Source organism: Oxyura jamaicensis, chromosome 1, assembly GCF_011077185.1.
Source record: "Oxyura jamaicensis isolate SHBP4307 breed ruddy duck chromosome 1, BPBGC_Ojam_1.0, whole genome shotgun sequence".
NCBI lineage: Eukaryota > Metazoa > Chordata > Aves > Anseriformes > Anatidae > Oxyura > Oxyura jamaicensis.
This window is the reverse complement of record NC_048893.1, coordinates 197,442,226-197,466,648: the sequence shown is the minus strand read 5'-3', so window position 1 is coordinate 197,466,648 and position 24,423 is coordinate 197,442,226. Positions and strand designations below refer to the sequence as shown.

The following is a 24,423-nucleotide window of genomic DNA, read 5'->3' as shown; positions in this document are numbered from 1 at the left end:
TTCTTTTCTTTTCTTTTCTTTTCTTTTCTTTTCTTTTCTTTTCTTTTATAAATTTGAAAGAAAATATTTGCCTATAACAGAATCACAGAATCAAAGAATGGCTGAAGTTGGAAGGGTCTTCTGAAGATTATCCAGTCCACCCCCCCGGCCGAGCTGAATCACCTGGAGCACATTGCACAGGATTTCATCCAGGCAGGGTTTGAATATCACCAGAGAGGGAGACTCCACAACCTCTCTGGGCAACCTGTTCTAGTGCTCTGTCACCCTCACAGTAAAGAAGTACCCTCTCATATTCAGCCAGAACCTCCTGTGCTTCAGTTTGTTCCCATTGCCTCTCGTACTGTCACTGGGCACAACTGAAAAGAGACCAGCTCCATCCTCTCGACTCCCTCCTCTCAGATATTTATACACATTGATGAGGTCTCCCCTCACTCTTCTCTTTTTCCAGGCTAAACAGGCCCAATTCTCCTGGCCTGTTCTTGTATGACAGGTGCTCCAGTCCTCTAATCATCTTCGTAGCCGTCCTCTGGACTCGCCCCAGTCCTTCTTGTTCTGGGGAGCCCAGAACTGGACACAATGCTCCAGGTGAGGCCTCACCAAGGCTGAGCAGAGGGGGGGGGGATCACCACCCTTGACCTGCTGGCAACACTCTTCTGAGTGTATCCTAGAATACCATTGGCCTTCTTGGCCACCAGAGTACATTGCTGGCTCATGGTCAGCCTGCTGTCCACCAGAACTCCCAGGTCTCTCTCTGCATAGCTGCTCTCCAGCAGGTCACCCCCCAGCCTGCAGTAGTGCTTGGGGGTCACTAGTTGCAGGACCCTATGAGAAATATTAGGAAAGCAACTGATCTGTGAATTATTTTATATTACATTCAATGTATCATGCCACAGATAAGTCTCAATACATAACGCAAGGTTTGTGTAATCCTCTTAAAATTGTTCAGATTACTTAAATGCTAAAGAAAATGATTTATTGTAGCCTGACATAAGAGAGTGCTATTATCATTGCCTAACTTAAGGACATGGCTTTTGATAAACCACCCCCATTTAAAATTAATTGCTAAATAGAAGTAGGGGTTAGTGGTAAATCTCTCTTCTGTAGAACAGAGGAATGGCTTAAAATCAAAGTAAGCTTAAACCAGTATAGGAGAAGAAAACAACTAATTTTCCTGTAAGATTGATTTTTATGTTTGTTTGTTTGTTTGTTTTATTGCTGCAAGACTAATTTTAAATAAAGATATTAAAAGACAAGGTCCCAGTTCTGTAGCTTAGTGACCTTGCATAAATCAGGAATCACACACAAACAAAATGAGGAAATGTCATTATGGACAAACCATCAAAACTCTGAGCCTTGTTCATGGCAGCAGAAAGAATGGCTTATCCTAGGTCCTAGCACCATCCAAGAGTAAGGAATCAAAGAGCTTCTGTCACTGCACCAAGACTTCATCCTATCAGACTCAGAGCAGCTTAATACAAATTCTGTCAATCTTAAAGCTGCTTAGGGTAACGTCTTCAAGGTAAATTTGCAATTCAGAGCTTAATCTTCATTGAAAGTCAACAAAACCTAGGCTCAAATGTGTTTGATTTACCTTTAAAATGAGATGTAGGAACTTCTGATGTTACCCTTAATCCTGCTGAGTTTTTAGTGCATGAGAGCCAGGGCTCCCAGGAAAGGAGGTTGTGGGGAATGCAGTGGAGTGAGTGATGAGCTGCAAGGAACTCAGTGCAGCATGGGCGTAATTTCATATTTAAAAGATAGAAGCTAAGACGTTTAGCAACTTTGCAACTTTGTTTAATAAATGTTAAAGTACATATCATTACTGTTAAATATTTTTGATAACAGTGACTGATCAGCACTTCTTTCTTCAAAGTTCATAAACTTCAAAGTTCCTAAAGAGTATTGACAACTGAACACAGAGTAAAACCACCAAACATAAGATTATCAAGAAGAAATAATCATGGGGTTTTGACATTTAAGAGGTAGCATCAAAAACTATCATTATTTGCTCTTTTTCTTGGTTTACTTCTGCTTTTGAATATGCTGACATCATATTTTTAAGCCCATGAGAAGGGAATACTAATGAAAACTGTACTTACAAAGTATTCATTTGACTTGAGAAAATGAGGTTTATAGAAAACATCATCTACCAGGAAAACCATACAATCCAATCATATAGTAAACCTTACTGGGATAAACCTCCTTTGGATAGGTAAAGAATGACAGATAATAGCTCACAGAATCCACAGAATGGGCTGAGAAAATAGTACATCTCTCCTAATCATTCTTGCTTTTTCAGGCAAACTGTTATTTTTCTGTTATTTCTGTTGCTGTTTAGAAGGTTTTGGCTGAGTTCAGCTCTGGCCTTCGGCATTGTTCCATATCTATTGATTTGTATAGGGCTACTATAGCTTCACAGACTGAAGCCTTTAGAGTTTTCGTGTTTGGCCTTATGAACCAGAGGTTATGTAGTTTCCTGACCTTTGTGCCATAAAAACACAGCTTTAGTAGTAGTCTTTGGTTGCATGTGGATCTTTAGAAAATCACCCTTCTTTATAAGAGACAAAGTCAAAAACAGGAATGCATTGCATTGCTTCCTGTTGAAGTTAGTGTGCTAAAACAAAAAGGACTCTATCAGCAACCTCCCACTGATTGAGTAAATTCTTAATGAGCTCTTCAAGTTCTGGCCTAGAGATAAAAGGATTTTATGATTTCTAAAATAGTTGCATCATGCAGAGTTTATGGATTTAGCACATTTCTCCACATTTGGCAGAATTAATCTCCATAATAATTTTGATCAGCTTTGTCAATCTATGTCGTAGTTCCCATACGCAGGTGACACCTCATTATTTGAGAAAAACAGACAGCTGACACAATAAGAATGCAAATTCAACTTCTGACTCTTTTGTTCTCAAAGGAGAAGCCAAGCAGAAGCCATTACTAAGAAGAAGCCATTGCAAGCAAACATCTTGACTTCCAGAATGTCCTCTCTCCTCAGAGACAAAGCAGCAAATGTGCTGTCTTGTTAATACTTTCTCCTGGCTTTGCCTGCCTACACTTTTTTAATAGCTAGAGAACAATTCCTTTTTCAAAAGTAATCTCTAAAGGTTGTAGTGCATAAACAGATTTATTATGACATGATCAAAAGAGCACTCTCATGCTAGAAAAGTCTGAAGACTTCAACTTTTTACATCTCTTGCACAGAAATAAGTAAGAATGTTCTGTCTGACAACATTCCAGTATTACATACTGATTTCTGATAATAATAATAAAAATATCCCATTTTACTGCCACAATTGTCTGCATTTTGGCTGGTGGGGTGTTTTTCAGTACTAGAGTCATTCTGCTAAGACGACGTCATACCACTCTCTTTGTATTTATTATGTTCAAATTATACAAATCATAAATGTGGATCATTTTTCCATAGAACGACTTTCCCTTATTTTAGTTCTCCAGATGTCTAATACCCTGTCCAAAAAAACAAAGAAGTCATCATATATCTAGCTGGTGGTAATAATTATGTTATCAGTGGGGTTCTTTCCTGTGCTGAAAATTTCCTTTTGATTATAACCTAGTGGAAATACAATGAATTCTGTGGGCAGCCTGGCCACAGTGTAATTTTAAAAGCTTCTAACGGACATGGGGTCATGATTAGGTCTGGGAGAAAGCAATTGCAAGCTACAGGGTGTCTGAGACAACTACCTAAAAAAACAACTACCCAAAGCAGAACATTGAGAGCTATTGTAATACTGAGAGATATATAAACTAGCTATTTAAAAATAATAATAATAAATAAATAAATTCAGGGCTTTTATACAGTTTATTCTGTATTAGGAAGAAGTCACATTTGGGAGCAGGGAGGGAGGCAGTACACGGAGTCCAAATGCTTTGGTCTTATTGTCTCTGAAGGAAACATTTTATTTTATTTTCCCTGGGGAAAAAAAAAAAAAAAAAAAAAAAAAAGAGCATTTTCAGGCAGGAAATAAGTTACCATTTCTAAGCTAAGAATCACAGAACTCTTTGGCTCCTGTGTCAAACTGTGCAACCCACAGGTTGCAATTTCAGATGAATTACCCGGTAGTTTAAAGTATCCCTAATTTGACATCCAGTCACTTTTCTTTTTCTTTCTGGATATGGATAATCTTAAATGTCACAACACAGGAATCTGTGCTGAAAAACTGTATAGGTTCCTCAGACAGAAATCTGAGATGCAGTCAAGCAACAGTTTCACTGAGTCTGTGTGGGGAGAAAAAAAAATCCATGAAGAGGCATTTGCAAATTTCACATCATTTTGATGCATAATCCTCAGGCCAGGTTAAGGTCAGTTAGAAATGACTGCATTTCTTTAAAATAATCCCTCAGGACAAACCTAACCTAAGTTTTCCATTTTGTTGTGTAATTCAAAACTCACTCACAAGTTTGGGGCTTCATAATGAAATTTCACAAAATTCCCAAAGTACTCCTCAAACAATATGTTATTGCAGATCTTCTCTGGAGTTTTTCAAAATACCATAGCCTAAATACATTAATAGTACATTGAGTACAACGTAAGTGAATTTAAAAGCTTCTACATTTATCAGAAATGCAACTGAAAAGAAAATATGGTAAGGGTCAAGGAATATGCTCACAGTTTAATGCTAGTTTCAGATTTTTGCAAATCAAATGGGAATTCTGTTTGGCCACTTTATGCCCTGTAAAATGTTGAAGAATTTAAAAGCAGAGAACATGAAAGAGCCTCATTTTCTTGGACTACCTTTCAAGTCCTTCTAGAAGAGCTGGAAGCCAGATAAGTCTGGAAGCAATACTAATTCTGTCTGTCCATGGCTGAAAAGCTAAAGCTGCTGGTCCTTCCTCACAGTGGGCGGTCACCTGTGCTGCATTTCCTAGAACAGTCTGGAGTTGTTCATCAGATCCATTGTCCCTATGCAGTGTGTTGTGATGGGCACACAGACTATTCGGCAAATGAGCTAAAGACAAGGAACATGATCAGTCATCCTCCGTGCCACTGATGAAGTCAAAAGCTTCAAAACCTCTCTAATAACATTAGTCCCTGAGGCTCTGTCTGACAGGCAGCTCCCTGAAGTGATCAGTGATGCTTCACACCTCTAGCTTCTGAGTTTCATATCTGAGACTTCTGTTTTCCTTCCCAAACCCCACTGATCTTGGCTGTGACATGGCACAGTGCTAGGGATTGTGCCATTAACAGAACATTGAATGCTGTTGCACAGCAAGAGCGTGGAAGTATAGCATACATTCATTGATTGACATATTTTTAGAGGGGTTTAGACTTCTGAAAGCATTGACTTAGAACTTTTCATTGTAGAAGAACCCATTGCCTGGAGAGAACACAAGAACTAGCAAAACACCCAAATAAGCCCATCATGCCAAACAAGCACTGCTTGTAGGAGCTGATACTAAGGATCGTGGTAGGATCTGCAAAATTAACAAAATTAACAAAATATTCCCCAATGACAAATGGTAGTCCTCTTTCCTGATATACATACAGAAAGAAAGAATCTCCCCTCTCCTAGTGAAATCTTTCTGGAACTAATGCTGCTGTCTCCAAACCTCTTTTCATTGAAGTCTGTGGCAAAGCTCTCTACCAAATTCCCACTAGGAGCAAAATGATAAAGAATGGCTTGGAGTGAATAGAGAAAATTCTGAATGAAGTAAAGAAATAGCATGGCAGCAAATGGAAGGGGCTTGGATGTAAATGTATGATAGGATTTGGATAGTGAAGTGCCTGAAGGGCAGCCCCAGTCCCTCAGGCTCTCCATCAGTGAAAGCTTAGGCCTACCAGCTACATTAACACTCCAAATTCCACGTGCCTGGGAACATCCTCCAGACTTATGGCCCACCACTGCAGCCCCATCCCTTCCTTTATGCCCTACTGCCCACCACATTAGTGGGATACATCCAAACTGTTGCTGGGAACAATCCCTAGCCCATGCTGACTTCCAAAGAGCACTTGGAAACCATGCTGCAGTGCCCTACCATGGTTTAATATAATAGCACACATGCTACACATGCTGCTGACACTTGTTCCTCTCAGACCAACTACAATAGTTAAGGTTGAGGGGATCAGCTTCATGATGCAACATCATTAAAACAGGAAATACTCATAGGAAAGAAAGAAACACACAACAAACCAGGATTCACAGTTTCTTTCAGTCAAAGGCCTGAGACAAACATTCAGATTTTTTTTGTTTTGTTTTTTTTTAAACCACACTGTTGTAGTGTACTTTTAATGAAAGCTGTTCTTCAAAGCAGTCCACTCCCACCCTTTCAGAGGTGACATTGTGTGACTGGATCGTTTCTAGCACAAGGGCTGCTCTGGCAGCCTACAGGTATTGCAAGCAGCACCTCGGAGCTTCCCAAGCTCATGTGGAGAGAGCAACCTTTCAGTATGATCTACACGTAGGATTCACTTGTTAGCTTCTACAGATGAAAGCAAACCTGGGAGAAGAAGGTGGAAGTCTTTATTGACATGCTACTAAGTGCAAATTTAACCCTTCTAATAACATCTTAATTGTATTGCAATGGCTGTTTCTATCACAACACTGCTGTGCTCTCCATTGTAACTATAGCAATGAATTACACTAGGGTTTCTTTCATTTTGCTTTAATGTTTTCTTCAAGCTGAGCCTGCAAGTGGGTGGAAATACATCTATTACTGAGAGTGCAGAAAAGACAGCAAAGAAACTTGGGGTCAAATTCTTAACATGGTATTGAATTACTGTATAAAACCAGGCAAATTATTAAATCTCTGTGTGTTGAATTTCCCTATTGGTTAAAAAAAAAAAAAAAAATGGGTGGAGCTGGGGTTGTATACGACAGATGTCAAGAAGAGGAAGAATAATGTATCTCTCCCTAATGATAATGTTATGAAGTCTGATGTCTGAGAATCTCTGCTAAGGAAATTTTCATAGAAAATGGTGATATCCTTAACTCATATAAATGCAGATATGCTAGCAGATTGCAGAAGAGTTAGGGCTGTTTACAGAAACTGAAGATCTCTCCTGCTAAATGTTGTTGTCATTTCATAATCAAGTAAATGGCAAAGAGCAGCCTGTAAATTTATGTGCAAAATCCCATCTGTGCCAGAAGAAGAAAGTAATTTCAAAGATGCAAATAAAGCTGTCACACAATACCTGAACTGTATCATATTGAGATTACTAGCCACGGAACAGTGATATGGGAGATTTGTTTTTTTTGCACTGAACATACAGGAACATTCAGCGAAATCTATTGCTGTGCTCTGAATGCATTAATATCCCCTGCCTTGTCAGGAAGATCATGAAGACTACTTACAAGTGGTGTTCAAAACCTCAGATGAGGAATCTCAGTTTCTCTGTTAAATTCCCTTTTCTGCCACAGGCTTAGCAAGACCACTTTCTCTTTCTGTACCTTACTTTTCAATTTTGAAATGCTGGTAACAATACAGGCATGGTGGGTGCCAGTAGGCTGCAATGCATGGGTTTGGACCATGAACTGATTTTCTATTTCCATAAATCTAAGGTCTCCTATGCCGAATATTTGTAACCCCAGATACAAGAAGAGGTGTTATTAGAATAGAAATTAGAATATGAGGAAACACTTCCTTACCATGAGAGTGACCAAGCACTGGATGCCCTGCGCAACATGCTCTAGGTGACCCTGCTTGGCGGGGGCGGGGGCGGGGGGGGATGGGGGGGGGCGGGCTCAACTAGGTGATCTCCAGAGGTTCCTTCCAACCTCAGACAATCTGTGATTCTGTAAATTTACTATGTGATGCAGCTTAACCTTTCAACATACCTCAGATGCTAAAGTGTTTACACTAAGTTGAAGAAAAAAAAAACTCCCCATTTTAGTGGTCTTCACTGTCATATAGATAGCTCACTGCATATATGGTAGTATACTGTGTCTTGGCACTGACCGTATTTTCATTACGAACATATTTTGAGCAAGGAATTTTGATGCTGTTGTGAAATGCTTGTCTCAAGTTTTACACTGAAGTGGGTTCCTAAAAATTATTAAGAAGCAACCAAGCACAAAAATAAAACCTGTTAGGTTCCTTCCAAATTACTTCTTGGATTAGCTTAGTGCAATGATCACTTCTGAAGTCTGGAATAATGTCAGGGACTCATATAATCTTGAATATTTCTGATATCCAGCATGTTCTAAATGTTTGCACCTTCTGTTTCACTTCTCAGGACTGTGCTTCTTAATTTTCTACAAGCAGGAAATATTCACAAAGAAGAAAGCAGCAATATATAGCACTCAAACAGCACTTTTTAATTTCAAAATGTTGTACAAATATTAAATAGTTTTCCCCAAACTCAAGCAAAAGACTTGAAACTGAGGAAAAAAAAAATTCATTAATGGAAATGTGGCACATATCCTTTAAAGCTTTAGTAATCACACCCATTCCTATTGTTATTTTTCTAATAAGGGAATTCAGATGACCAAATCATAAGTTCAACACATTTGTTTGAATTGTTTTCAGCAAGCTTTGTTTCCTATTTCAGTGTTTGTACACACTTCACAGTAATCACTGGTCTTTCTATACTTGTAACCTAAAAATGTCTCATCTATCCTGTGTAACCCAGGTTCCTATTTGTGAAATGCACTATCCAGAAGATACTGAACAGAAATTTTTCTGATACTGATGTGGCCTAACAGTGACATCGGTGATGGCTATGAAATGAAAGTTAAATAATTTAAACTGATTTTCTTTGTCATAAAGAATAACTACATCAGTTCAACAGTAGACTTAATCAGCTGACCGGGAAAAAGGAACATTGTAGAGCTCTTGGTTCTGACCTACGTGATCCAAAAAGGGCTGAACAGTAGATGCAAGTAGCTGGCTGAGGACTTAAACACCTGAAGGAAGAACTTCGCTTTAAGATGTGCTTTTGTCAGCTATGGAGGAAAAAAAAAAAAAAAAAAAAAAAAAGAAAAAAAAAAGAGAGAGAGAGAGAAGAGAGAGAGAAGCTGTTAATATCCATGCCTCTCAGACATGCACCATTAGAAAACCGTAAGGTTATTGAGGTCATTATTATTTAAAATTGCAGTAAAAGACACTAAAAATGAGTTACAGCAACCCATGAATAAGCAGGCAGCATTTAGTCATGTTAGTATGCTCAGCAAGCTTGTTAGCTCTGCTAATCTGTATCTCCAGTATCTACACTGTGTGCTTGTATTGTGAGGAGATACCTTTACCTTTTCAGGGAAAAATGCGTGGGTCTGTAAGGGGTAAATCCTGGTCTGAATAACACTCCTTGGTGCTTCTTTTAGATATCTTAATCTCTCAGAGAAGTATGATATGTGCTCCTTGGTAGGATGGGTCTCTTATAGGACTGGGCTGCTTATGTCCTCTCCATAATATTCTGCAAAGATACTAATGCATTTCAGCTTTTATTCTGATATTCCCCATGGCATGGCAGAACCTATCTTGTATGTTATCTGGCTGATGAAGCCAGACAGACTTTGCTGAGAGCTGGGCTTTCATTGAATCATAGGATAGTTGGGTTTGGAAGGAGCCTTAAAGCCCATCCAGTTCCAACCCTCTGCCATGGGCAGAGACACCTCCCACAGACCAGGTTGCTCAAAGCCCCATCCAGCCTTGCCTTGAACACTTCCAGGCATGGGGCATCCACACATTCTCTGGGCAACCTCTGCCAGGGCCTCACCACCCTCTAAGTAACAATTTTCTTCTTCATATCTAATCTGAACATACCCTCTTTTACTTTAAAGTCATTACCCTTAGTCCTATCACTACATGCCCTTGCAAAAAGTCCCTCTCGAGCTTTCTTGTAGGTCCCCTTTAGGTACCAGAAGGCCTGTCTGTGGTCTTCCCAGAGCCTTATCTTCTCCAGGCTGAACATCCTCAACTCCCTTAGCCTGTCTTCACAGGAGAGGTGCTGCAGCCCCTTGATCATCTTCATAGCCCTTCTCTGGACTCGTTCTACTACTACCATGTTCTTCTTGTGCGAGGGTACAGGTGAGATGTCACAAGAGCAAAACAGAGCAGAGGGGGACAATCCCCTCCCTCACGCTGCTGGCCATGCTGCTTTTGATGCAACCCAGGCTGCGGTTGGATTTCTGGGCTGCAAGCATGCATGGCCAGCTCATGTTGAGCTTCTTGCCAACCAACACCCCCAAGGTCCTTCTCCTCAGGACTGCTCTCAATCCATTCTCTGCCCAGCCTGTGTTTGTGCTTGGGATTGCCCTGGCCCAGATGCAGCACCTTGCACTTGCCCATGTTGAACCTCATGAGGTTGGCACAGGCCCACCTCTCAGGTCTGTCCAGGTCCCTCCGGATGCCATCCATTCCCTCCAGCATATTTACCACAGCACACAACTTGGTGTCATCAGCAAACTTACTGAGTGCGCACATGCATGCAACAGTGTCTAGAATGAAGAACTCGATTTGTTCTATAGCTGGGCCTATTTGTAAAAGTATGTTTTACAAAACTCTGAATGGTTTCAAAGTTGTAAGCTTAAACACATTTACGTTATAAACTTAAACCTGTCTCTTAATTTGAAATGTTTGTAAAAGAGCACTGAAGTCAGCTCTTGGATCATTTTCATCTAGTAATGGAGTAATCAGCATCTGTAGAGCATGCAGCTACGAATCCTTCACTCTGAAAAGTTTGCTTGAAAATTCACTTGTCTATCTATAATCTCATTTTAATTATCATTACACATGATTACTCCAATCAAAGTAAGTCAGTGGCAAACATTGCATTCTGCATTCACTGTTAATGTCAACTAGCATGATGGCAGTCTGTGATGTTAAGTTCTGCTCTAAGGTGAAAATGTCTGTTCAAGGACAAAGAACACTGCTCTGATTTCTTTCTCCTCCTTAGCTTTTCAACGCACCCTTTACTTTAGAACTTTCAAAATATTGAGCATTCCAATTTGGCATGCAGTTTACCTCTGGGGTGTGACAGTCTTGCTTATTCTATGCAATGGAAAATAATGACATTTGTTTTGAGTGTTTAAATTGTGTGTGGATTCAGGATTGTAACATCTTCCCAGTATTCAGCATAGCAGCCAACTCTGTGGTCAGGCTTTTGAGATGTTGATAGGCTTCCATGGCAAGGAACACAATTACTCAGTGAATTTCTCAGATGATGGCTCTTTAATACGGTGATAAAATTTAGAGCATTGCATGCTGATAAGAGAAATACCAACAGAATGATGTGCTGTAAATCTGTTTGTATGTGCACTGCCATTTCTTCAGAGATTGGGTGTCATTAAGGAGAAGCAGCTGATAGTGCATATAGCTGCTTCTTCATCATTTGACCTCATAGAAAACCTTATTTGAGAAGGCAGCAAATGATCTGCTACTGATAAGAATCCTTCACAAAAGTAAATTTTTACTAAGATATAGCTAAGTTTTTAAAGGATTTCCACTGCTAAGCCATTAAAAATTTTCAGATGTTACTTTCATTCCAAGAACATTTACCAAGAAAGGCACAAGCTCATCCAAGCTCATGGATTACATAAAGTTCAGCAGGATTAGTTATTGTCTTCATCCTCAGAGAAGGGAATTATCTGGGCTTTTCTGAAGCTGTTAGACTGTAAAGTCTTTAAGAGAAGGCATATTCCAAACAGCATTTTTTATTTTCATGAAGCAGATCCTTCATGCAGAATGAGTGCTTATGAGACCTTTTGAATGATTTTGGTTGCATAGTTACAACTCCAATAACTTTTTTTTATAAGTTCTCCTCATTATGAGAGGTAGCCTTGAGTGTTTTAATTTTACCCGTAAAGCTGTTATAATCATTCTCTGCAATTACACTACAATGCATAACAATTAATTATATCAAATCCTTCTCACAGATGTGTTTACCAGTGAAGAGATTACTTCAACTTTATTTCTGACAATAAAGAGTTGGTCTTATTATGTCCCTCCTGGGATTTTACTCATCTATCCTTTCTGTAGTTAGGATTATAATCGTATTATTTACCCTATAGGAATTTCCCTACAGGAAAATAAACATCAGTTCTTGTCAGGCACACATTCTTTAAACTGTATTTTGTATGGGAAAAAATATTCCTATATATCTTCTGTAAGAAACCAAGATCTCAGTTTTTAGCTGGGTAACTTTGGCTAGCCACCTGCACTCACATACAGCCTTTCTGGGATTCATGTCCAGGGCCTTTTGATGGGAAATAGGGAGTATGTTGACCCAAGGAATTGCTGGTGGAGGTGCAGGGCAATGGATGCAGCCTTGATGAGGCTGAGTATTGTTTTCACTGTAGTTTGGTAATATAGAGCTCAGTGCAGACTGAAGGTCTTTCTCAGGATCTGGTTGAATACTCTGGCAATTAGTTCATGCTGAATTACTCCCAGCCACAGTTTAACAACCAGGTATATTAAAGATAGCTCTCCATTTCTGCTTTGGAGTCCATATACAGAAATTAATATATGTCCTATATGTAGGACTATTGCATAGGCATACCCAAAGCAGAGGTCCACTTTAAACTGTTGGAAAACCTCATCGACATCAAAGAAAGCATCCGGAGCTACCTGGACAAGTTGTGCTGCACTAGGGGACTGCATGTGGACAGAGCAACTGGTGGTGTTGAGTGCACCTAGAGGGCATTTTGAAAGGACATGTGCCAGACTATCATTACTTTGATCACGGCATCTTTCAGTTTAGTTTAGTTTCAAGTTTCAGGAATTCCATCCTATCACAGGAACAATTTTAACAGCCACAAATTGCTTTTGGCAAGGTCACAGAGGGGTTTCTGGTCAGCAGACTTTTTTGCTGGATACTCTGAAATGGTGATTGTTCTTTATTGAATGAAATAGTAAATATCATACTTAACTATTCAGTTTCTCTTAAAACAAATGTATTCTGTAAACATTACCTTCAAAGCGGGAACCTTTCCTCCAAGTAAGACCTTTCCCTTTGGAAAGAACTGGTTAGCTGGGACATAAAATATGACAAAATGTTCAGAAGTAAATGTTTCCAAGACTGATATATTCACTTGTCTTTACATTTCCTTTCACAGAGCTATGTTTGACTATGACAAGAGCAAAGACAGTGGCCTCCCAAGCCAAGGACTCAGTTTTAAGTACGGAGACATCCTTCATGTCATCAATGCTTCAGATGATGAATGGTGGCAGGCAAGAAGGGTCACTCTGGAGGGAGACAGTGAGGAGATGGGAGTTATACCCAGCAAGAGGAGGTGAGTGCTGCCTCCTCCTTCCTCCTTTGGCCACGATGTTAAAATATTCCATTTTGTTCAAAAAATAAATAAAAATGGGGAAAGTAGAGAAAAATCCCACAGTCATTATTTCAAGAGCTGGAAGATAAGATTTTCACTGTGAGATTAAAAGAGCTTGGGCTATTTAACTGTGTTGAAAAGAAACCGAAAAGGTGACTTGATTAGCACTTTCACAGAGAAAGGTGGGATGGGGGAGAGAAAGAGAGCACCATCTATTAAATAACTGCAGCAGAGAAAGGGAAAACCAGAACCCAAGGCTGGGAATTAGCTCTGAATGTGAAGTAGAGCACATGTTTTAATGTCAGAGTGATTAGCCATTACATCAAATTGCTGAGGGACGTGATGAATGTCTTGACATTTTCAAATGAAGAGTGTATGTCTTTCTTTTCTGAGAGTAATAGAATTAAACTGCTGAGCCAGTGTGATGTAAAGAACAAGGCTAAATTACATAATGGTCCTCTTTGACTTCAAAATCTGTTAATTTAATCTCTGCCTGTCTGGAAACTGATGGATAATCAATATCACAGTATGCTTTTCATGTAACGTAGATGAAGGAACTTTCTTCCCTTCTCCAAGCTAACTCTAAATCTTTGTTTAGCTGTGATGGATTCATGCTGACTGGTGGAGAGAAAACAGACATCTGAATGTTTCCCTTTGTTTGTATTGTTTACTCTGTCTAGGTGCTTTGTAAAATTGGCCACAGGTCCCTGATAGTATCAGGATTGCAGCGCAAATCAGCATTACTTTGTACCTTTGTTGATAGTTACTATAAAAGGTCAAGAACTGAAAGGGTGGGAGGAAAATGAAATCTGTCAAGCCACATTACATTTTTCTTTTGCAGCAATGCTCCCGTACTGCATATAAACTTTCTATTCCTAGCTATTTCAGCTTTAGCATTAATATAAAAATGATTGTGCCCATTTTTGTAATGGGAAAATGGGATGTCTGATGCTTTATAGAGCACCTGCTGTTTTTTTCGAGGAGAATTGACCCAGGTGTTAATAGAACTCATGGTAGCCCTTGTTCTAAATTACATAAAAGTAAATTGAAAGGCCTTCAAAAACCTTATTGACATGAGCCTTGCAAGGACCTTATTTTCTCTAATCATGACCATGTTTGAATAGCAACCACAACAGGGTTGTCAGAAAAAGGCAATTTTGTAGTTGTATAATAGACAGAAATAAAAACTACATTATAATTTTTAAGATAGGGAAAATGTGCCCATTAAACAAACATACATAGTCTCTAGATATTGAAAAAGGAATTCCTGCCTATTGTGAATTGCTATACCAGATATTGTTGTAATAACACAATTGGATCACTAATGGGAAAAGAAGAAAGTCTGTTCAATTTTTACTGAGGAAGTGTGGTGCACACCATGAAAGCTACAAAAAGCTGTCAAACATAATAAAATACCTATAAGGGAAAGAAGGGCAAAGCAAAGCAACTGCTGAAGACATAGTGTTGTATCTTCTTTAAGGTGGAGAGGATGTAAGTGCCTGGGACTTATTGGTTTCCCTACATAGTGATGCACAGTGATGGGACCAAAGACAGAGGCTTTCTAGTCAAGGTCAAACATACAACACAGCTTGGGGAGAGGATGTGATTTGGGAAACAGTGAGAGGGGAAAAAAAAAAAAAAAAAAAAAAAAAAACAACCAAACAAAAAGGTTAAAATATTGGTTACAGCCTAAAAATAAGGGCTCTAATTTGAGAAGACACAGGTCTTGTTACCATGCTCTCCACTTGTCATCTTGATTCTTCACTAGTGAATCTCAGCAGTCTGGAAAAATCAATGACATCTGATTTTCTGCCTGCACTAATGTAATGATGTGATATACCTGAGCTGGAGTGGGGGAGGGTGCTATTGTTTCATGAAAGGTTTCAGTTACACAAGGTTATTTTTTCAAATGCATTGAAAAGTGACTATCATTTCCTTATTGTGGATTCTGGATGATACCTCAGAGCCAGTGAGACCAACATGCTCTTGCCAGCAACTTCTGCGGTCATTTACACCACCCAAGGGGAGGATGAGCAATCAGTGCATACAAGGCTGAGCTATAGAGAATAAAACTCATCAGACTTGCCAGAATATACTAATTCAGGGTCAAATTTCCTCTACGTGTGCTGGTTATTGAGTATGAGAGACTTAATCCAAAGCAGAATAGCCCCAGGATTCATCTGACCAAAAGTAGGCATCTTCATTTAAAGTGGTTTCTTCAGGCTGCTGTTATACATCTTATAGCTTATATGGGTCTATTTCTATAGACATCTCATGATATGTACTAGGACATATTTATTAACAAACTGTAAAATATGTCTTGTAATAGAACGGGAGGAAAAGAACATCTGTGGCTGTTTATTGAGATGTGACTTGTCCCCCAAGCCCACCTTTCTGTGAAGTTGCAGGCTGAAGAGATTTCATATTTGTCTTTTCAATCTCCACTTCATTTCTGTTCATTTTCCTTATTATTATTATTATTTCTTGTGTGTGTGCACATGTATGTGTGTGTAGTATTTGGATACCTTCCTCTACCAATGTATATATGCGTAAATATTACCCTGTTCTGTGGGACTGCAACATTTTTTGTATTTCGGGTGAGAGGGAGGCTATGCAGATCCAGAGATTATCACTGCCAGGATGAGTCTTTTTGCTGTCTGGTTTGCACCCTATCTCCTATTCAACAACAGCTAATATACCATTCTTGCATTTTTCATAAGTGAAATCATTATGGAATAGTACTGAAAACCAGTGACCTCTTCAGTTCTACTCAGTATATATGTATACAGATAGATAAATACATGTATGCATACATACAAAATCATTATATAAATATAAAATATTTATATAAAATATTATTTCTTTAAGGCACCATGTAAAGGTAATTGCTTTCCAAGTATCATGTTTTGCTTTTTTTTTTTTTACATATTTTGCAAAAGAGCTCTTCAAACAATGACACTGAAGCATGAGTTGATAAGATAAATTTTGAATAATAAATCATGATTCCATACTCCTTTTCTCCTCTATGATAAATATGATATACCAGACGAAATCATAATTTATAATTAGAGAGGAGCTGTCACTCATTATTCCCTCCAGGATGTCAGATACATTACCAGCCTTTACCTCTTAGTGATTCAATAGAGTTTGAAAGCTATTTGTCATTAGATTTCAGCACTGCTGTCAATATGTGGACTTGATGTTGTGTTGGGGGTTAAATTGTAAAGTCAAACTTTAAGAGGCAGTTTTGGAGGGTACCACTGCAGCTAAAGGAGATTTCCAAAAGAGACAGCACAAAGAAATGGCTTTTCCTTGTGTTTCTCCACTGATCTGTGCAAGGACCAAACCTCACAAACTGGTGAGCCGGTGACTTCATTGGGGATCAGCAATAACTAAATGCTCAATATCCAGCAGTGCTGAAGTATTGCTGCAACCCTTTCTGCATCTGGAGACAACATTTCATCCATTTGTCAGTATGTATTTGCTGCCTGATTACATCTGTTGTTCTGCACCATAGGACTGAGTAGCCAGCTGGGTAGAAACCAAATGTAATGCTATAAAGGTGTTATGATTTTGGATCATATTGGTGTTGGCAAACCACTTCAGTTGTGGTTTAACAGTCACCAAATAGTTGTTATTGTATAGTATTAATGAATGGATATTACAAGACAAATTGTTCTTGGTTACATGTCCACCACAAAGATTTATCCAAATTATGACTAAGGTGAAAGCAGGAAAGTTCTCCCAGGTGTTGGGATACCTGCCAGTCCTATACCGATGGCCTATGGTCTTAGTTGAGCACTACATTTACATGTCTGAATTACTACTTATCTGAATTACTATATTTTCTACTACAGTAGCCAGCAGAATTAGATCTTTACATCAGATTTTTATTAGATTTAGATATATAGATTTAGATTTTCATTTCTACATATGCTGGGCTTTTGATCACAAGAATTTCTGGTTGCCTCACTGCCCTTCCTCTTGACAGGATAATCAAATGGATTCAGCTTCCCATAAAGGTCAGTAGCAGTCAGAGCAGCCTATTTCTAAGACTACCTCCTCATGGAAATTCTCATATTCAGTAAAGTGAATTAAAAAAAAAAAAAAAAAAAAAAAAAAGGCTTGAAACCAATGTCCATAAGTTAGTGTATTACATTCGACAGATATTTTCGTTTAGGAGTAAAGGGACTTTAATTTGCTGTAGCATTGATTTTACACCTTTTTTTTTTTCACTTTTACTTTGCTGAGTGTCTGCACACAAAAACTTATATTGTAATCCCCATACAACAACAACCTCCCACTTCAAGAATGGAAAGCTTCAGGATTTTCTATGATGTGTGTACTTTTGTTTGACTTGGGCCTGTGTGTCCGAAATTTAGTTTGCAATTCCACACAGAACAGCCTAGCCTAAATTCTCACCACTTCTACTATTGCTCCCACTGTAGGCACTGAGAATTTGGTCTGATAACGCTAAAGTATTCACACTAATACTTCTGTTGTCTTTAAGATGTGCAGCCAGAAAACCATCATTCCAAGGTTTCCATTTTCAGCTCATTTGAGTGCATGTGGCTGCAAAGAGTTGTGTAACTCGTATGTCTGTTATCACTGACTAAAGGTGTGTGGCAGCACCAGCCTGACAGTTGCGTTGTCAGACTGACAGCATTCTCCCCGCAAACACACGTAACCACACTCTCCTCCCAGAGCAAAATGGGAGGAAAACAAACAAACAACAACAACAACAAAACATTAAAAACCAATGTTTCACAAACATTTTACATAGCAAGGAACAAGAGATTTCCTCAGCATAGAAGTCCCTGTGGGCAAAAAGCCAGCTTAAATTTGTTATTCTGCTCAGCCTGGCAGAAGGGCATGTTTATCCACTCAAGTGAGTTTTACTTTTAATGGTCTCCTACAAATTTCCGAACTTCCTAAATATCCCTTAAGACTTTAATCTTTGGATTATAAAACTTTTTAATGTGGCATGATCTTGTAAGCTTTGTCTAAAATAAGTTACCTGACTCTGCTTACTAACCTAACGAGAAAAAATAAATACGGAGTAAAATTGATATACACGTCTATATATAATCCTCTTCCTGCCTCCTGCAGTGATGGAAAGTTATCTGGTGAAGGAAAACAGCCCTTCGCTTTTAAACAGAATGAAGTTGTTCTACAGTATTATGAGAATTCATTTTCTAATAGCATTAGATCTACAATTTTCATAAACTATTGACCAGGTGCTAAGCTGCAAGTCAGTGAAGGTGAAGAGCTGAAAGACAGCATGTTCTCTGCTACTGAAAAATTCTGATGTTCTGTTGACAAAATACCACTTCAGGAATGCTCAAAAATAATTTGGAGAACGGGAATTTATTGGTACACTCAGATCTCACATAAACAAAGCTAAACAGTGCAAAGAATGGAAGCAATTAAAGACTATGCAGTGAGTCCACATATTTGGACTATAAATAGTAATCCACATTTTCACTTATCTTTCACTTGATAGGTAGGCAAAACAAATGTAAAGTGGATGTTGTGGAAATGGCTAAGCAAGACATGCAGAAACATGTTAACAAAGATGTAAAATACAGCAAGTTTTTTTCAAATATTCATTTTATATTGCATTCTTAGATGTAGTAACTCTCCTTACTACAGTTCTCATACTGGATTTGGAATTTGCTTTCATTCTACAAAATACCTCAGTGCCAAATCTGCGCAAATTAGGCTACTGTAACCATATTATTGGATTCCAGACACCATTTTTTGTTTGCATCCCTACATTAATGATAAATGCAATTATTAAAGATTAATGTATATCTCACTTGTTATTTTACATCTCCACTGATTAGTGCTATAACAAAGGCAGTGACAAAATTCCCAGTGGTCCATTAATACCCAAAAATAAAGGTTCACAGTCCATGTTCAGTTGAGGTTTACTCAATTTCTTCTTGTTTGCAGTGCACAAAAATGTCTGAAAAACTCATTTTGAAAAATACTGTTTTCAAGAGACACAAAAAGTGTTTAGACATTGCAATGCCTTTAGGTGTTGCATCCCAGTAGTAAGTTCCTCAGAAAATGAGTCAGAAGGGAACAGCATCATAAGGAACTAAAGTCTTGCATTTGCTAGTGAGCAAATACTGAAGTCTGAGATATATTTTGAATGTACTTCTCCACTCCTTTAGCCATACTGGGGAAGAGGAGAATGAATTCCAATCATTAGTGAGGAAAAAAAAAAAAAAAGAGAGAGATTGAGAGAGAAAATAAAAAACTATAAAGTCTCCTGTCATGACAAATTTCAAAGTTGTGAAGCCAGGTAGAAGGCCATATCTTTCCTCACCCTGGTCACTCAAAAGGCTCGAGGAGGTGATTTTAGATTATTGTCCTTCTTCTAGTTCCTCTATATGAGACAGTAACTCTCTCCTTTCATCACACAAGGAGCCTAAGCAAATAAAGCAGAAATAAAGATTCTCCTGTGAGTACAGATGCCCTGGAAGCGAGTGTAGCCACAACAGACAGTGATGCCATACTTCATTCTCACAAACTTATTTCCCCCTGAGTTTAATGAGATTTAAATCTCCCTGTAGTTGCACAAGTAGTGATGGAGTAGCTTGGGACAGCTTATAAGCTTTTTTTACCCCAATTTATCTTTTTTTCTTTTTCTCTTTTTTTTCTTTTTTTTTGGTAGGGGAAGAAACTTGCATGAATGAGCATTTCTGAAGAACAAGTCCACAGGATATACTCAATCTGCCCTAGATCTCAGATGGTCTTAGACCATTTCACTGTACACCATAATGTTTCTGCAGGGAGCTACACTTGGAGAGCAGGTGGAAAGCAGGAGATGCAATCCTCATCAATTGTGCTTGATGAGGCTGTCTCCATGTGAGGCTCAGAGATTTTCAGCTCCCAAGTCACATCTTTGGACATCTCTTGAAACCTCATTGAGCCTCAGTGACCCCGCAGGCAATTCTGAAAATGGGACTTGAGCCATGAAGTAGTTTTTGAAGTTGTGTTCTTGCTTTCCTCAAACCTGTAAGCATAGTTGTACCAAACAGATTTATAAATAGAAAAGGGCATGGGATCAATGTATATCATGCAATTTTTGGTTGCAAAATCAGGTCTCTGCAGAATTTGGCAGAGGGTAATCCTTCCCCTTCACTTATTTTTTTGCTCAATCCCTTTATAATCCAGTTTACAGAATACAGTTTAAAGTGAAACTTTTCTTCCTTTAAAAGCAGTTTCCTCAGCTGAGTTCAAAACATTGTCCAAGGGGTGGTGGCTGTACTATCAGCTAAAACAATGGAGAAGTGTAAAGAATTTAGGCATTCACAGTGTCAGCTACTGTGAAACACTCTTTGTGCTTAACATCCTTTTTTTCTTGGGGATAAAATGACTCATTTATTTTTGTTAAAACATAGTGACTGAAAAAATGAAGATTCAAAAAAGCACTAAAAATGCTTGAATTAATTTTCCTTTAAAAAGTTAATTAAAATATATATTTAAAGAGCTGGATCAATGAAGCATGCAAAACTGATATTCAATATTTCTTATTTTCTGTCGTTCACAACAATTTTTAGTCCATTTTTTGCCTCTGTCTATGGCAAAAACGTCCCAGTAGCTCTGATGAGAAATTATAGAATCATCTTTGTTCACTGCAGCCTACACTTTGGCCACCTCAACAAAGACAGAATCTTTGGAGAACCAATTTCTAATAGATTTGTACAGAGCATGCAAAGAAACAAAGCTTTTCAGACATTTGGATATTGGGAGGGTTCCTAAAGGAAAAAGAGAGGTTTATTCCTTACACCAGAGCAACATCTTGTCACACTTCAGGTCCCTCACCCAATACATGAAGGCAGTGGAGCACCTGAGCCAAAGTGCTTTAAAATAATTTTATATCCTGGGAGAAACCATTTATTTTCTTCCAGCTTTTCTCCGACAGCTAATCTATTTCATTGACACTTTGGGCAGCAGTAGTACTGTAATCACCCTGGGATGTGTGAAATTTTGGCTTGGAAGTTTACTGTTCAGCTAAATAACAAGTAACTGAAAAGATTTCTATTATGAAAAGTGTCAGGAAAATTGTAACGTGAGACAACACTATGCTATCCTCAATACAGTTTGTAGATTATGAAATGCTTGTAATATTCAGCAGCCATTATAAGCATGTATGAACACTGTTTTTACACTTGCCAGGAGGATTAATGGCACTTAATGATATTATTTATGCACTACTAGAAGCAATGCAGAATGTTTCTGCAATTCCTCATCTGTCTTGTATGCCTGTAGAGAGCAACCATTCCTCCTTGACTGCTAATGCAATTATGAAGAATTTCATAAATAAGATCCACTCTTCAGGGTTAATTTCCAAATTTCTTTATGCAGTGAATAAGAAATTAAGTTAAAAGCAGATGTTTTAGGAAGTTAGACAGGATTGGAATGAGTGTAAATGTTAACACAGATTAACAAGTAGAATACTGTGTTCATTTGAGGTAATTATTTTCTCAGAAGGCATCATCCATCCTATTTAGGCAATTACACAGCCTCAAGTCTTCATTTCTTACTGATACTATCAAGGGACTTCATCTGCTAGTTTAAGACTCTTCATGTGTTTTTAATAACACAGATTTAATTTGAAAGCTGCATTTGAGCTGTTTCCATGTGAATATTCCACACTTCCAGAGAAATGCATTTATTCTAAATTTAAACTGTAACTATAGTAACCAGCATTCACTGTGTTTCAGTAGGAAATGTATAAGCCCACTCAGACAAAAGAAAACATGTTGTGCTAATTATCATTCTATCAAGAAATAAGAGTTTTTCTTTAAAAAAAAAATAATAATAATAATAATAATAAAATGGTTACCAGGATCTAGGTAATCTTGCTATCCACACTTAGAAACCAAGAGATTCAAGAGAATATATTTTAATGTCCTTTACGGGAAACTGTGACAGTTAGAAAAAAGGGTCATATTTGGACCAATTTGGAGGATATAATACACCTCTTTCTTTTTTTTTTCCCTAGCTATTTATTGTCTAATAAAAATACAATATTGAGCTCTTATAAGCTAGCTTTGCAGGATTTGACTTGGATTTCCTAGAGCAATTTATAAGCTTAGACAAACAGAGTTACTGTTTCAATTATAGGCAGATGATCGGATTTTTTTTATTGGACCAGTAAATGATAGATCCTGTAGATGATTTTGCAAAGGTAGTAAATGCCACTTTTGTAGTAATGACCATATTATTCACGTCAAGTTAGGACAAGAATAGCTTCTTTTCCACATATTTCTCTTTCCACCTGTTTTTCTTGGGGTTTGGTTTTGTTTGGGGAACAGTGCACCCTTTTTTTTAAAATTACAGGTATTATTTCAGAATATTGTGTTAAAAGGTTTAACATACATTTTTAAATCTTGTAATGATGGTGAATTTTCAAAATATGTTATGGGTATATAGTTTTCCTGCAGGTAAAATTTTTACTGTATATATCTCAGTATTCTAATAGATTTTAATGTTCACTAACATGTTTTTAAAATAATGCCCATTCATTAAATAATGGAAACTCTGGATATTGGCCCATCATATTTAGGGACAGAAAAAGAACAATGTCTCTCTCTCTCTCTTTTTTTTTTTTCCCCTCTCTACACAGGGGACTGGAATTTGTGTTTGCCCAGTCTGGATCAAGATACCACACTTACCTCTTCTTTATTATTTTGGTGTCTAAAGTTCTAAACCATTAAAAAGTAAACCGTGTGTTTTCTCTAATCTGGATTCATCAGGCATCAGATTATGGCCAATGATTTTGATTTTTTTTCTCTCCTAAAGAGAATTTTTTAGATCTCGGTATTTTCTCACTCTGAAGGTACTGCATATACAAAGTAAAATCTCCTCTCTCAAACTGTATTTATTGAAGCAGGAGATATTAAGATCAAATAATTGTTTAGGCTTTTCATTGAAGCTTTTCCACTTCCTTTAAATACACAGCTACCAGAACTGTAAGGACAGAGACAAATTGTGGGTTATACCACACTGCAGCTTGGGCTCTTCAGTTCTATGAGGTGGGCACACATGGACTGTCTGCTGTATTTTTTTGTTTGTTTCAGAACAGGGAAGAGCTGTCAACACTAATGCCCTTTTTGCCTTCCCTTTCTGCACTTTGGTTTGTCTCATGCAGCTGTCTTAATTCTTGATACTAGATTCATTTGTGTTAAACTGATCTTGAAGATAAGCTCACCCAATGCATCTCTCTGTTAATGGGTGTACAGTTCATGGGACTAAAGTAAAACTAGACCAGAAAAACTGAAATATATCATTTGTGTCCTCTCCTACTTGACCACACTATTTTGCTATTAGTGCCTGCACACATTTGTCCTCAGAATCTACCTACTTCACTGAAATAAATTAAAACAAATTCTTTTCATTCATCTGCTGGCATGTAGGGCATAGTTTACAAAGGACCACCTCCCTATTTCACAGTGTTTTAAAGTGGCTGAAAATAGTTCTTCTGCCCCAAATCATTTGTACCTCTCCTCAAACATGCTAATTTGAAATCAAAACCTTGAAGAAAAACAAGTTTCTCTGCACTTGAATATTGCAACAAATAGAGTACCTCCATCTGTCAAAAGACAAATTTAGAATAAGGCCTTTAAAACAAGAAAAAGTTTCCAGGGACAACATCTTCAAAATTACTTCACTGAACCTGCATTAATTCTCCAAAGCGAGCTGATGACAAGACATTTTAAAAGTCTATGGTACTGTAAAACCTGAAATGAAGAACCAAATATTTAAACGTGTAAAGGGCTCTACAAAACTATGGGCAGACCAACTGCCTGTGTGTAGCGAATGCTGTTTTATGGCTTTGGGATAATTTGAGAAAACTTAAAATATCTAAGCTTCTAGTTACCTCTCTCCTGCTCAGTTTAGAAGGAAATTTTCTGTTTCTCTTGGAGATTCAAGGTAAAGGTTGCTCTGAAGAATAAGGAAAGGAGCATCCCCTTCCCCCTCTTCCAGTCTGTACCAGCAGACCTGCTGCAGCACTTACCTAACCACCTCTGTCAGCAGAGTCAACTTGTTAAAACCATCAAAACCTATCCACTTTTATTACTGAGTGTGTTTTCAGCTGTGGCAAAGGCAGCAATTGGGGGGGTGGGGGAGGCATTCCAAGGAGCAAATGGAAAATGAGATGTAGGGAGAGAGAAAAGTACCT

General features: G+C 38.1%; 1 protein-coding gene across 26 annotated transcripts in view; it reads left to right on the top strand.

Annotated features, from left to right (window-relative positions):
- DLG2 (discs large MAGUK scaffold protein 2) overlaps positions 1–24,423 on the top strand; it is a 1,027,745-nt gene that overhangs the window by 955,743 nt on the left and 47,579 nt on the right. For all 26 annotated transcript variants that reach the window (XM_035343430.1, XM_035343450.1, XM_035343455.1 and 23 more), the window contains one exon: positions 13,008–13,184. In XM_035343430.1, the coding sequence (XP_035199321.1) occupies positions 13,008–13,184 (177 nt within the window). The remainder of the gene's footprint in view (positions 1–13,007; positions 13,185–24,423) is intronic.